The sequence below is a fragment of the Perca flavescens genome, chromosome 18 (genome assembly GCF_004354835.1).
Source record: "Perca flavescens isolate YP-PL-M2 chromosome 18, PFLA_1.0, whole genome shotgun sequence".
Taxonomy (NCBI): Eukaryota; Metazoa; Chordata; class Actinopteri; order Perciformes; family Percidae; genus Perca; species Perca flavescens.
Genome location: NC_041348.1, coordinates 28929725 through 28944691, shown reverse-complemented (window position 1 = coordinate 28944691; position 14967 = coordinate 28929725). Strand labels below are relative to the sequence as shown.

The 14967-nt window shown below is 43.2% G+C and overlaps 1 protein-coding gene across 1 annotated transcript in view; it reads right to left on the bottom strand.

The window, feature by feature from the left end:
- Positions 1-4408: 4408 nt before the first annotated feature.
- The window catches only part of hivep2a (HIVEP zinc finger 2a), a 79850-nt gene continuing 69291 nt past the window's right edge, over positions 4409-14967 (bottom strand). Inside the window, exons 12-17 of the mRNA XM_028604656.1 lie at positions 14543-14644; positions 9238-10054; positions 8180-8279; positions 5872-5967; positions 4883-5050; positions 4409-4636 (exon numbers count right to left, since the gene is read on the bottom strand). Of these exons, the coding sequence (XP_028460457.1) occupies positions 4409-4636; positions 4883-5050; positions 5872-5967; positions 8180-8279; positions 9238-10054; positions 14543-14644 (1511 nt within the window). The remainder of the gene's footprint in view (positions 4637-4882; positions 5051-5871; positions 5968-8179; positions 8280-9237; positions 10055-14542; positions 14645-14967) is intronic.

Genomic DNA, 14967 nt, shown 5'->3' with positions numbered 1-14967 from the left:
GGGGGTGAATTAGTGCTCCTGCTTCTTCTGAAACCACTGTCACTGCAGCTAAAACCATGATTTATTCTATGTCGTTACCGCTGCTGTTACTGTAGATAAGGGATGCCAAGAAGTACCGGGTGAATGGATGGATCCCTACCATATCGCCTGATACTGACACCATCATTTTTTTGGTCTTTTGTTCTCTTTCTTTTTTTTTACAGGTCCGTACAAGTCTAGTACAGGCATTATGCAACATGACCCCACACAAAAAAAAAATACACCAGAAACTCTTTCAACTGATCTAGTCTCATAAAAGTCTCACCTATAACATATGAAAAGTCCTAAGAGATCCAAGTGGTGGAAAGTATTGAAAAATACTGAAATCGGTGATGCCACAATTTCCCATTGCGGCCCATATTAAGTGCAGACACTAAAGGTGAATAGGGAAATATTTTAACCAACAGATATCACAATGACACTTCCCCAGTTGATTACATTAAGCCAATCGTGTTTTATATTATAAAATACAGAAACACCTTTATTCATGCAAATTAGTAAGTGGGGTTAAAAAAAACTGGCGCCTGAAGTAAGAACTTTACCCCAAACCACCATCTCTGTCTAAACTTAACTAAGTAGTTATTGTGCCTAAAAATAACCAAACTGCGACCGTTTCACAATGTTAAAGACGTGTTTAATGAGCTTTATGAGCCCCTGTGGATGGAATTAGAGGGTAGAAATAAACAACCAACATGGTCGTATTGTTTGGAGGACTTGTTGAAATAAACCGGCTGTCAGTACCCGATGGGAGTCGAGTGCAGATGGGAGTTGCGCATGCTCAGATTTAAATGGTTTACGGCAGTAGTGTCAGACTCGGTTTCACTGAGGGCCACATTTGAAAATAAGAATCACATCAAGGGCCAGACATTTAGAGTTTATTGACATGCTTTCATTTTGAAAAAGTCAAATATCTTTGACTGTATTATTGCATGTCTTACAAAGTCTTCTCCCTTACAGTTTGGTCGACATAAAGCCCTAAAAAAGTCAGCAACAAAGCTCCTTAGCCATCATTTAAAAAAGGCCGAAAAAAGCAATAAAAACAACTTCAAAAATGGGGGGGAAAAAAGTGCCAAAAGCATAGACAAAAGTGGCAAAAACTAGGTGGGCCGAAATGTATTGTGAACCTAAATTGATATGTGGGCCGGATCAAAATCTGCGGTGGTCCGGATTTGGCCCTCGGGCCTTGAGTTTGACACGTGTGGTTTACGGCATAACGCTGTCATACTGAAATTTGTGAAATCCATAAAATAAACTTTTCTCATTACAAACAATAACAGACGATGGAAATCGTTTCAAAAACGTTGTGGCTATCTATGATTGTTTGATTGCTAACGGTTAGCTCATAACGCCATTCGAGTGACAGCCTCCGTTGTGCTTGATGGCTAACTCGTAGCCAGCAGTGAACCAACTTCGTTACGTAGGTCCATTTTTATCGCATTGACGTTAGAGAAGTCTCTCGTTAGCAGGTTCTTGGAGGCTACTCGTCGCAAAGTGATGCACGCGCAACATCGCGCAACATCACATCATTTCTTTTTTTAAGGGACAAGCGAAGACTCACTTGTTCAGGCTAGCTTTTGGGTAGCCTATGTCTTTTATTTATTGGTAATTGTATCTGCTGTATTTATATTTTATTTTATTGACTATTTTTACCATTTTTTTATTATGTTTATGCATATTGTAAAGCACTTTGTGACCTTGTCTGTGAAAAGCGCTGTATAAATAAAATTTACTTACTTACTTACTTACCTCGTCAGTAAAAACACAGTAACAAGCAGTCGAGGCCCAGGCAAACACATGATTCTATTCATATTTATTTGAAAACAACAATCCATTTTTCCACTTCTACTGCGATTCCTCTTTGCAACTGGGGTCATACATGATATATGTATTAATTCCACAGAACACCATCACAAAAGTTACCCTTTTAAAATGCACGTTTACCTTTTTTTTTTGTCCTTTTTTTTGTATTGTTGTCATTTCTATACAATGACTTGTGCTTTGATATCTTTGAAAGAGAGAAAGAGAATTTTTTTTTTTTTTAAAGACATCTTTGTCATCATAAGTGTACATAACAGGAGGAGGATCGAAATAGAAAAAAGTTGTAAGAAGAGGATATACTGGTGGAATACACACCGATACAGAGTACAGAGATACACACTCACATTGCAGCCTGCCCGACTCCACCCAAAACTGTCAAAAGAGAAAAGAGTTGCGCCACTGAAATCACACACACACACACACACACACACACACACACACACACACACACACACACACACACACACACACACACACATACACAACCTCCAAGTGCTCCCTCCGTCTCCTGATTTTAGGTTTTTATTTTTTTTTAAGAACGCTTATTGTTGCCTTGCAACAAACACACTCCCTGCTGCTGAGCAGCGTTTTGGCTAAATATTGCTTAGCTACGAAAAAAAGGGATGTGGAGGAGAGGAGATCAAAAAGCAGTGCAGAAAGCCTCAATGTCACAACTGTTAAATGTATCATTAGGATTATTTTTGTCAGACAGTTTTGGGGGTTTCAGAGTGCAGAGCAGCTTTCCTCTTAAACACTTTCAACTTCAATCAAAGTTTGCTGCTAAAAAAAAACAAACAAAAAAAAACGCATCAGAGTGCTGGGACGTTTCATAGCAGAGATCCTACGAAATATAAGGTGCATTTGTCCGAGAGTTTGGTGTATGTGTTTGTATACGTGTCCCCAGGAATAAATCCATTAAATAAGAGTTTCGGTGGGTTGATTGCCATGGCCACAATGTGCGTCAATGCAACAAAACAAAAAAATATATATGTACATGTCTGTGTGTGTTTAGGGGGGGGGGGGTGTTACTGAATATTTACATGGACTGGAATGTTTTCCCCGTTCAGATATAAACGACAAATAAAACTGTATTCATTCAAGCTCAAAAGTTTTTTTTTTATCAGAATGCGGAGCTTCCTTTGATTTAAACATTGATATATTGGTGTTGGGGAGGAGTGGTGTGTGGGTGTGTGTGTGTGTGTGTATGGAGACAATTTGAGCAGAATGCCACGGTGCAAGAAGGCATGTTCATTCACTTAATGCTGAGAGCAAGTCTGTGCAGCGTAAAAATCTAAAATAATACCACAAAAGCAAGTAAAAAAAAACGAGAGAAATCATAAGCAGGGACAGGTGAAGAGCAGCAGAGAAAATGTACAAGCAAACGACAATAACCTCAATGTGAATGTCATTTTACATGTTAAGTGCAGATAGAGAGATAGATAGATAGATAGATAGATAGATGGACAGGCAGGTTGATAGATTCTATATACTGTATGTATTCATATGCTGGGTAAATATTGTGGTAAATCTTAATTCTATGTTTATATACCTCCACGTAGACGTATATAAATAGGTCTAACATATAAAGCCATATTACAGTGTATACATATCCTCGCCCTAATGTAAGCGATAGCAAAAAACCCCATGCTTCACATAGAAAAAGGCATCCACGACATTTAGGAAAAACAAAAAAATGTACAATTTATGAAACATGGTAACAATAATAAATAGTATTATAGAATTGCTGCTGTACACAAAAAAAAGAAGCCATTTTTTTTAAAATTTCACTCATATAAAAATATGTTTTAGTGCAACCGTACGTAATAGTAATATCCATAACTTCACATCGCTTGTCGAGACTTTAAGGTGTCCAAAAAAAAAAAAAAAAGAGAGAAAGAGAAAGAAACACAGGAGGTGGGGGGAGGAAAAAGAGGGGACGGAGAAAGGAAGGAGAAGGGGGATGGGGGCAGGGGTTGCATTTATTACAAAGCTGATACGCAAAAACGTGATAGTACTGTATTTACATTTACCTTCCTGCTTTGAGTGCTTATAAGAATATAAGCAACAAAAGTAACAAAAGAAAAGATGAAAGAAAAGGCACACACGTAGCTGTCTGATTCTTTTTTTGTTTAGTTTTTTAACGTACCGTACGAGTCCTTTCTTTCTGTTTTTTTTTTAGCAGATTTTGGTTGGGCTCGTGTTGGTGGGAGTCACCGTACATGTGTAACCGTATGCAGGTCCTCTTTAACGTCTTTAAATAAGAAGGTTTGGTGAGAGCAGACGTCCCGGTTAGAACAGGCATGCTGCACACAAACATTTAAACTGCAGAAGTCCATTTGTCTTTTTCTCTTTGTATGCAGTGTGTGTGTGTGTGTGTGTGTGTGTGTGTGTGTGTGTGAGAGAGAGAGTGTATGTACTGTGTGTATGAATATGTGTGTAAAGTGTGCAAAAGTAGTTTTTTTCCTCTCTCTGTTGCACTTCATCCCTTCCTATTATCCCAAAAAAAATCCATAGTCTCTCCTCCTCCTCCTCCTGTCCTTCCTCTGCAGCCCTACGACACCTCTTTGCTTCTTTTTGTGCTTCCGGCCTCCCGGTCTCTCTCTGGCTGGAGAGACGTGGACGCCACGGGAGGCTGGAGGGTTTCGGAGCCGGGGCTGGGAGGGTGAGGAGAGGAGGAGGAGGAGGAGTGAGGGGAGGTGGCGGGGATTGACGATGGCTGGGGAGGCCTGAGCTGCAGGCCGCCGCTAAAGTGCTGAATCCCGGGACCCTTTGGAGGAGACTGTTGTTGGGAGTCGTGGTACGGCGCAGAAGGAGGAGGAGGAGGAGGAGGAGGAGGAGGAGGAGGAGGAGGAGGGGGTCTGCCTCCGTCTTTAGTCCCTCCTGCGCCTCTCTCGGCGAGCTCCCTGGAGTCGATGCACAGCGAGGCGATGGCGTTGGTGCAGGTCTGGATGTTCTCCTCCTGCTCCTTCCTCGCGCCTCCTCCCTCCCTCTCCCCCCTTGGCTGCTCCCCTCCCCCTCTCCGGGCTCCCCTCTCGCTGGCGGCGGAGTCCTCCGAGGCGCTCTTCGGCGGCGGCAGCAGGCGGGAGGCGACCTGCAGAGGCCCCTGCTGGCCCAGAGCGGAGGTGACGGACACGGGGACGGAGTGTACCATCTGGATCCCTCCGATGGGGATCATCGGGAACGGCGAACGCACCTGGAATCAGAAGGCCCGCGTTAAGAGAGCTCGTCTACGGTCTTCTACTTCTTGTTAACAAATCCCACGAAAAGACCCAAACCACTAGAGCAGTGTCCCCCCCTAGGTACTTTGGAGGACTGCAGAGGTTATGTGAGATATACAGTACAGGCCAAAAGTTTGGACACACCTTCTCATTCAATGTGTTTCTTTATTTTCATGACTATTTACATTGTAGATTCTGACTGAAGGCATCAAAACTATGAATGAACACATATGGAATTATGTACTTAACAAAAAAGTGTGAAATAACTGAAAACATGTCTTATATTTTAGATTCTTCAAAGTAGCCACCCTTTGCTGAGAATCTACAATGTAAATAGTCATGAAAAAAAAAAGGAAACGCATTGAATGAGAAGGTGTGTCCAAACTTTTGGCCTGTGTTTGTGTAAAAGGGTCATTGTTTTATAGTGAAACAATCATTAATGATGAATCGTATTTTTTTTGCCACACTTCCTTTTTCATGTGTTTACAAAGTGCTTTTGAGAATATAAAATTTAAATATAAAAAATAGCAAAAAAAAAAGCCACAAATTAAGCATAAACCATAAAATAAAAAATCTGATAAAAATATTAGAAATAAAGTTATAAAAAATACAAATAGTGGGGGAAAAAATGAAGAAGATATTTACAAAAATATGAAATATATATATATATATTTTAACAAAAAAATCAATATCAATAAATTATAAAAGAAAACTATAAAATACACTCTTTAAACACAGCAAAATGCAAAAAAATAAAACGAGATATACAAGAAAAAAGAGATATAAAAATAAATACCTGGAGTTGAGAGTGGAGAGGAAGGTGACTGAACAGAACCTGGTGAGGTGGACTGGACTCCCGTTGCCCTGGCGATGGCGAGCCCAGACCATGTTCCTGGAAACACGAGAGGAGACGGGCGTGAAAAAAACGTGGAAGTAATCATGAAGTAGTGAGTTGATTTAATATTTTTTTTTTTTCCCCACAAAACAAACACCATCATCGGACAGCGCTTGTTACAATAAACACAAATTTGAGGCTTTGCGATGAAAAACCAAACATTTTGTGACTAAATAAACTAATAAGCCCTGGTGAAATATGTGATCGTTCTGGACAGCAGGTGTTGGTAAGAAAAACAAACGCGAAGCATGAAGGGCTCGGGCTAAACGTCTTGTGTCTGAAAACATGAATCTATCATTCGGAGAGCGGCCGGTTATCAAAGCCCTCGTCTCGTTCTCTGCTTCACGCTTTGTTTGAGCGGGACCGCCAGCAGAAGCCAGAGTTTTTGAGTAGGGCTCTTAAGAAGAAAAACAGCCGTGTTATTAACCACACTAATGCCGGCCAAGATCTCATTACCACCAAAACCCAGCAGCCCTATCTTCAATCATCCCTCTCTCGAACACGCTCAGTCTATCGGACTCGCTCTCTATTCCCTCATCTTCTCTGAATGTTTCTGCCCCGTCTGCCAGACGCTTTTCTTCCCCTGCTCCTTCTTCTTTCTGTCCTTCTACTTACCACATTTCAGCCTCACGTTTAACACCGGACCACAGCAGAAGGTATAGTAAATCACAGTTAAGCACATATATCATGTTAAAAGTATTTAAAGTGGAGTGGTAACAGTGAGAAGTCCATTTCTTTCTGTTCTCCCCCCGAAAAACGGCATGTTCAAGCAGCAATTACAACTTATTTTTACGTTAACAATCCTAATAATAAGACATCTTGTGGCCCCAGTGATTACGATGGGAGCAATGTAGGAAGTAAGGCGATGAAGTAAAAGAGCGTCAAGTTTTGTGCAAGGAGGCAGGTTGGGGTGATAGGTTAGCCCTAACCCCTTACCATAACCCCTTAAACACCTTACCCTAACCCCCTAACCACCTTACCCTAAACTCCTAAACACCTTACCCTAACCCCCTAAACACCTTACCTTAACCCCCTCAACACCTTATCCTAACCCCCTAACCACCTTACCCTAACCCCCTAAACACCTTACCCTAACCCCCTAAACACCTTACCCTAACACCCTAACCACCTTATCCTAACCCCCTAACCCCCTAATCCCTTACCTTAACTCCTTAGCCTAACCCTATCCCTATCCCTCTAACCACCTTACCCTAACACCCTAACCACCTTATCCTAACCCCCTAATCCCTTACCTTAACTCCTTAGCCTAACCCTATCCCTATCCCTCTAACCACCTTACCCTTACCCCCTATTCCCTTACCTTAACCCCTTACCCTATCCCTAACCCTCTAACCCTACCCCTTTTTTAACCGAACCTGGTTTTTTAAGGAGTTCTTTAAAGTGTTTTATTTACACCAGTAGTCCCCTTGTACCCAGAATGGGTGCTGCATTTTAACCCAAACCTAACCCTAGCCATTGAGATTAACTTTTCTTGTACCTAACCCTAACAGTGAGTTTCTTTAACTTTACAGAACGGATCACGCTCAGCGTCACGTGCGTAACCGGAAGTGACGTCTGATTTTGATTTTGACCCTAACCCCTAACCAAGATCTTTTTCTAAACTTAACCAAGTAGTTTTGTGCCTAAACCTAATCAAACTGCAACTCTTTCACAATGTTAACAAAGTGTTTAAAAACCGCAACCATTCCATTCTGAGGTTTAGATACGAGGACTGAAATCACTCCCGTGGGTCGTGTCAGACGGGAGGAATACAGAACTCATATCGTCAGACAGTTTGGAGAACTTGTCCCGTGACACTCTACTGCCAGGCTCGATTAACAACAAGTGACAAATTGGAATTCATAAGCAAAATGTAAAATGTGAACAGCAGCGAGTGCTCTGTTCAGAGAAACATTAACTGCTGTTCCTATCTGTGACACAAAGATGAACAGGGTAATAAAGTCTTTCCAAAATGCAAAGTGCATGTACATTTTTATGTCATGCTGCCACTTGAGTGAGTCTAAGTGCAGAGTTGCCTGGTGTAGCTTTAAATATATTCAAATCCACAGTATATAACAACACCTTACATTAAAGTACATGACCCAAAAAAAAGAGAAAGGTTACAGAGAAAACAGATGAGTACAATAAAGGAGTAACATAACTTCTTCAGACTCGACTATAGAGATTTGGGAGTTTCATGGACTCTTACCATCTCCATCTCTGCGCTGGTTCTGCGAAGTCCCAGCTCTGCCGGACCCAGCACCCCGGCCTGGTGAGCCGGCCTGAGACCCCGCGATCCACTCTGCTGGCTGGAAAGTAGACATATCACATTCAATCTTTAACTTAATAACACATCCTTAAACTATTCCTCTACGAGTAAAAGTCCTGCATTGCTGATCTAGTTTTTTTTATGTACTGTGTCACGACTAGGGCTGCCACCTCTTAGTTGATTAGTCGACTAATCGGTCGTTTTGGTCTTAGTCGACTAAGATTTCTTTAGTAGATTAGTCATTTTTTATGGTTAATCATCCTTAATTACTTATTTCCAAGAAACTTCTGAGCACATTTATGGTAAACACATGATTTAAAGTGGTGCTTTTGCAGGATTAATTGTGGAGAAACTCAGTTTTACAGATGGTTAATTAACTACATTTATATTGTGCTTTTCTAGTCTTAACCACCTCTCAAAGAGCACAGCTCTGTCAATTAAATCAACTAATCGATCAGTCGACAAAATCGTACAAGTGTTAGTCGACTAAGAATTTCTTTAGTCGAGGACAGCCCTAGTCACGACAGTGTCATGTGTTCATGACAGTGTCACGTCACTCTTACGTAAACACAGTGGTGTAGTCTAATGTATTGTAGTGGGTATACTGTACTGTATATTGGCCAGAATCTGCCTTTGGGCAAGGTGAGGCATATCATGGGGGATCGGGGGAGGGACTTTTGAGCGTCAGCAACTTAATTTGGGTTGCATTTGGATACGCATTAATGCACCAATTTATGGTGGAAATACCTTTATTTATAGCCTATGCGAAAAAAAAGAACACAGATGACAATTCAAAATATATCAAACATATAATTGAAAGTATGTTGTTGCGTGTCATTGGGCATTTTAAAGTGGGTCTATGGAAATCCTGGAGCTTTCTTAGTGGGTATACTGCGTATACCTGCGTATCACGTAGACTACACCACTGCGTAGACACCTGCAAGTGAAGTGTGACCGGATTTTGGGACCTCGGCCAGGTTGCTCTCCCCTGGACTCACCTCTGGTGGTGGAGGTGTTGGTGGAGCCCCCGGCGAGGAGAAACGGGCCGGATCATGGCCCTGTGGCGGCCGCGCGGCGACATGTCCCGCTTGTAGTCTCTTCCCGCCGGAGACGTGGGCCGAGAGAGGGGCGAGAGCAGCGAGAGGTGTCCCCTGCGGGGGGAGAGGTCTCGCCTGTAAGCGCCCCCTGCCCCCAGGTCCCTCTTGGGGGAGACGCGACGCAGGGGAGAGATGTCCCGCCGGGGGGAGAGGTGTCCGGCGCGGGGCGAGAGGTCCCGGCGCGGGGAGAAGTATCGACGCGCTGAGGGTGACGAGGAAGGGGAGATCGGGGACGGGCAGCCGGAGCGATCGGGCCCGGGTGAGGAGAGGTGGGAGGAGGGCGAGGGGAGGTCTGGGAGGTCTTCATCCATGGAGGAGGAGGAGGAGGGGGGCGGAGCCAGCAGTCGGCTGCCCAGGCCTCGCTGGTACTCCTCCTGCGGCGTGATCTGGATGCTCGGCACGGTGGTGAAGTAGCCAAACAGCGGGGGCTTGTGGAGGTCCGATGGCGAGGGGCGATGAGCGAGGTGTGGCGCGGGATGGGAGGACGCCACGGCCACGGCGATGGACGCGGCGGGCAGGCCGTACGGCTGCGGGCTGGCGGAGCGCGAGCGGGTCTTCGGCGTGGAGTCACCGTCGTAGTCGTCCTCGTCATCGTCCTCGTCGTCCACCTCGTCGCCGTCGTCATCGGCACCGTCCGAGTCGTCGGCGTCCGAGAACTGGTGCTCCGCCATGACGCCGCGGGACATCTTGTCAGACCTCGGGCCTTCCTCTCCGACGTCTTTGAAAAGGAGGAGGAAGAGAAAAGAAAAGGACAGGAAGAAGAGATGAAAAAATTAAACAGAAGAGAAAGAGGAGAAGCACATAAAAAAGGATAAGAGGAAAAAAAGAGCACGTAGGAGGGAAAAATGACGAGGAAGAGAAGGAATAGTGGGAGAATAAGAAGATGAAACAGTGAAAACAAATAAAGTGGGAGAGAAGAAGAAAGGAAGAGGTAGGAGGAAACAATAAAGCACATGAGGAAGTAGACGAGGAAAAAGACAAAATAGAGGAATTGGGACAGGAAGGAGAGGAGAAAAAAAGAGGGCGTAGAAGATGCAGAGAAGAGGGAAGAAGGTAAGGAGATGAAGAGGTACACGTGAAAGTAGAGGAAGGAGAGGAAGAAGAGGAAAAAAAGAACATGGTAGAGGTATCGAGAGAACAAGAAGAAAGGCAAGCAGAGGGTGAAAAGGTGGTACAAAAGTAAAAGGGGAGGAAAAGAGGAAGCAGAGGAAGTGGAAGAGGAAGAAAAGGAAGAAGAAGCAAAAGGAAGTGAACAACAAACAAAAGAAGAGAAAGATAAGTGGAGAGAGAGAGAGAGAGAGAGAGAGAGGGGGAGTTTTTATTAATATGTGGTAACAGAAAGAGTTTCGAGGTGAAACTAAACCACATTCCCAGCAGCTGAAACCAATAAAATATGAAACACAATAAAACAAAGTCATATGAGTTTTTCTGCAGGATGGACCGCAGCCAAATGTTGGCAAGGTCTTACTGTACAGTAGCTGCAAAGTTACTGTTGGCAGGTGACCAACCATCACTGTGGGTCGGACTTTCTTATAAAGTGTAGCTGATTGGCCGACAACTGACAAAAAGGGGAATTTGGGGAATAAGAAAAGTTGGTTTGTAGTTGTAACTCTTCGCAGTGCAGAGTCAAAGTTGATGAAGATACACGTTCAGATGGTTTCACCTCGAGGAATCTAAAAATCTGAAAAACGTTGATATGATGTATACTTTCAGAGCAGAAGTAGGATTTAATGAATTGTATTTAGCCGACCGCTGCCAGTGGAAATCAGATCTACTAACTCTGGGCTACTTTTCCAGTTAGTCTCTCATATACAACAGTTTTTTTTTTTTTTTTTTCACAAACCACAAATGTTTATGTCTCGACGACTTTCTGAAACTCTCTGTTTTACAAAAAAACCTGCATGTGTGTGGATTCGTGGGCCCCAATTAAACACGGAGCCAACACACACAAACACAATCGCTCACTCTGGGTCAACTTAAGTAAGATTTAATTTGGTGGTCTACATGGTGGAAAATTACCTCCAGCTACCAGTCAGACTTTGGTACGGTGTTCAAGCAGCAATTACGACCTATGTTTACATTTCCAGTGGCGGCGCCCTCTAGTGGACGTAGTAATTATGGCGCCAGCAAAGAAGGAAGTAAGGTGACGAAATATAAGGGCGCCAAATTTAATTTGAGGGGGTGGATGGGTCAAACAAGTTAGATAAGTCCATACATAGCCTTCTCATCTCTGTGCACGTCGTAGCTCTGTCAGAGGCACCCACCGCTAGCCTAGCTTAGCACAGATCCTGGAGGTAACCTGCTCCATCTAGCCTAGCTTAGCACAGATTCTGGAGGTAACCTGCTCCATCTAGCCTAGCTTAGCACAGATCCTGGAGGTAACCGGCTCAATCTAGCCTATCTTAGCACAGATCCAGGAGGTAACCGGCTCCATCTAGCCTAGCTTAGCACAGATCCTGGAGGTAACCGGCTCCATCTAGCCTAGCTTAGCACAGATCCTGGAGGTAACCTGCTCGCTCCATCTAGCCTAGCTTAGCACAGATCCTGGAGGTAACCGGCTCCATCTAGCCTAGCTTAGCACAGATCCTGGAGGTAACCGGCTCCATCTAGCCTAGCTTAGCACAGATCCTGGAGGTAACCGGCTCCATCTAGCCTACTGCTCCCAATAAGTGACAAAATAATGCCAACATGTTCCTATTTACATGTTGTGATTTGTATAGTCAAATAACAAAAGTCACATGAGACACAGCCATCTTCTAACAGTATACATACTGGGGACTATATTCTCAGAAGGCGAAGCACTGCTACTCTCTGCTACTTGGGCGGAGTGATTTGCTCGCAGCCCCATGGTGAGGAGTGAGAGTTTGCCTGGAGTTCGCGAGAATAAGCTAAAGTCCCAATAAATCGCAGTGTTCCTTTAATGTGTCACGTGCAGTTTTTGTACCTAAACATAACCGAACTGCAACCGTTTCACAACGTTAAAGATGTGTTTAACACCGTAACCCTCAAAATCATGAATGCTATGTTCTCTGGTTTGGATATGAGATTGTATTTCCTGCTCCTGTGGGTCGTGTTAGAGGGAAGGACCAAACGAGCGATATCTTCGTACGGTTTGGAGGACTTGTTGGATGGTAGCGGCTTAGTTCATTCACGCAACACCACCATGATCTCAGTTGTTGAACAAAAACGTTCCCGCACCGTGAGCGATGAAGGACATCACGTTTACTTTTTGGGTAACTATCTAGACAGACTTGTTGTTAGCCTCACAGAAAAAAGTATGCTTCTATGTCACTTACATTATTAGGCAACCAGTAATACACTAAAAGCTCTGACAGCCTTATGAATCTATGGCAATAAATAAACACATGAGACTACTGAAGATAAAAGTTTGGTATAATTCTAGTTTAACTGTGACCTCCTTAAACCCACTGACATAACATTACATTACATTACATAACACTGGCTAAGTCCATTCAAAATCAGGCTTGTGCGACCAAACTTAGTTTAAACCCACAGAAATGTAAAATACATTTCCGTGGTGATCTTCTGTTTCCAAAAATACCAAATATCAAATGATAAACAAGACATTTAGAATATTTCGATGCAGCTGCAATAAGAACATAGAGTCTTCGTCTGCAAGTGGTAAGGGTGAAATAAAAAGGGAAAACTGGATTTAAAAAAGTCATAATAAGTCTTTTTTTTTTTTAGAAAGATCATGTTATAAGGATGGGAGTAACATAGTAACAATACATATATACAGTACAGGCCAAAAGTTTGGACACACCTTCTCATTCAATGTTTCTTTATTTTCATGACTATTTACATTGTAGATTCTCACTGAAGGCATCAAAACTATGAATGAACACATATGGAATTATGTACTTAACAAAAAAGTGTGAAATAACTGAAAACATGTCTTATATTTTAGATTCTTCAAAGTAGCCACCCTTTACTTTTTTTGATAACTCTGCAAACCCTTGGTGTTCTCTCAATGAGCTTCATGAGGTAGTCACCTGAAATGGTTTTACCTTCACAGGTGGGCCTTTTTGCTTTTTCCAACGTTTTTAATTGTAAAATTTTTCAGCGCTTATTTCTACGTCCCATATTTTCTGATATAAAACAAAAATTGTAAACAGGTCAATTTGACCCAAAGTCAACACAAGGGTTAAATATATATATATATATATATATATATATATATATATATATATATATATATATATATATATGATCGTGAACCCAGTCGGAGGAGATGAACAGCAAACATTTGTTGCTATTTCCGAGTAACTGAAGGAAGATAAAATAGTGGCTTTAAGCTTGTTTAATGGGGATATCATAATAATCTAATAAAAGACTCCAAACAAATGGTGGAAGGAAGTTTTTTTTCTTTTTTTAAGCAGCTTACGTGTGGACTGTGGTTGTTTGACATGAGTCCTGGCTGTCAGGATGTGCTCTGCTTTCCATTACACTAATTGTCCCTTTACAACCGCGGCGAGCAGCAGGATGTCCCTGGAGGGTGTGTGTGTGTGTGTGTGTGTGTGTGTGTGTGTGTGTGTGTGTGTGTGTGTGTGTGTGTGTGTGTGTGTGTGAGGATGTGTGTAAGCTTGTGTTTCAGGCTGCTTCCCAAGTCTCTTATTTGATAGCTCTTCGTTCCTCCCTTGAACCGGAAGTTGTTCTAGCCCTCCGTCTCAAAGCTCTTATTGCTGCCCCGAGGATGGAGGAGAGAAGACGGAGGACAGAGGAGGGATCTCCGAAGGGCTAGGAGCGAGGATACACGAGAGCAGCCTTTACCTGGAAGCCGTGCGGCTGAAAGCCGTTGCTAACTCCGCCCGGACACACGACAAATTCACGTGATGCTTCAGAGGAAAGGACGTCTTGTGCCTCGTTTCCTCTCTCCTCGCTTGAGGGAAGGAAACGTGGATGCAATTTAACGACCTGAGACGTAGCCAACGTATAATCCTGCTCAATCAACACTTGAGCCACTAGAAGTATGCGCTGGTTGTACCGTTTTTTGGGGCGTCAGCCAGTATAAAAACGTAGCGACCAGGTGCCAGATCGAAAGCATGCATCCAAGAGGAAAGCTATGAAAATGGCAGACACAGCGCCGGGAAAAAGCAAATATTGCAAGTGAAGGAAACGTGGGGGCAATTTAACGACCTGGGACGTACCCCAAAGTCGCTTGTGTGTGTGTGTGTGTGTTTCCTACCTCCTTCCTCCGCCTCGTTGTCCTCAACAGAAGACATGGAGACTCCTAACTCCAGACACTTTTTCATATGAGCCTTAGACTTCATGTGCTTCGTCAGGTTTCCTACAAAACACACACACACACACACACACACACACACACACACACACACACACACACACACCATTTAATGACCCTTTGACTAGTCTTACTGGAAACCAGAGCTTGTTTGGCTGTGACAAAGAAAGAGGGTGAAATGGAAATAGAAGCGGTGGAAGAAGACCACGATATTACAGTTTACAAATTATATATAATTCATACATAATGCAACTTAATGACAAAATGACTCAACTTGGTCTGACCTCTTGGTAAGCGGGGAGGAAACTCTAAATTTTTATTACGGATGGGATGTCAGCGAGTCAGCATCTGATGCGAAGGAGGTTCCT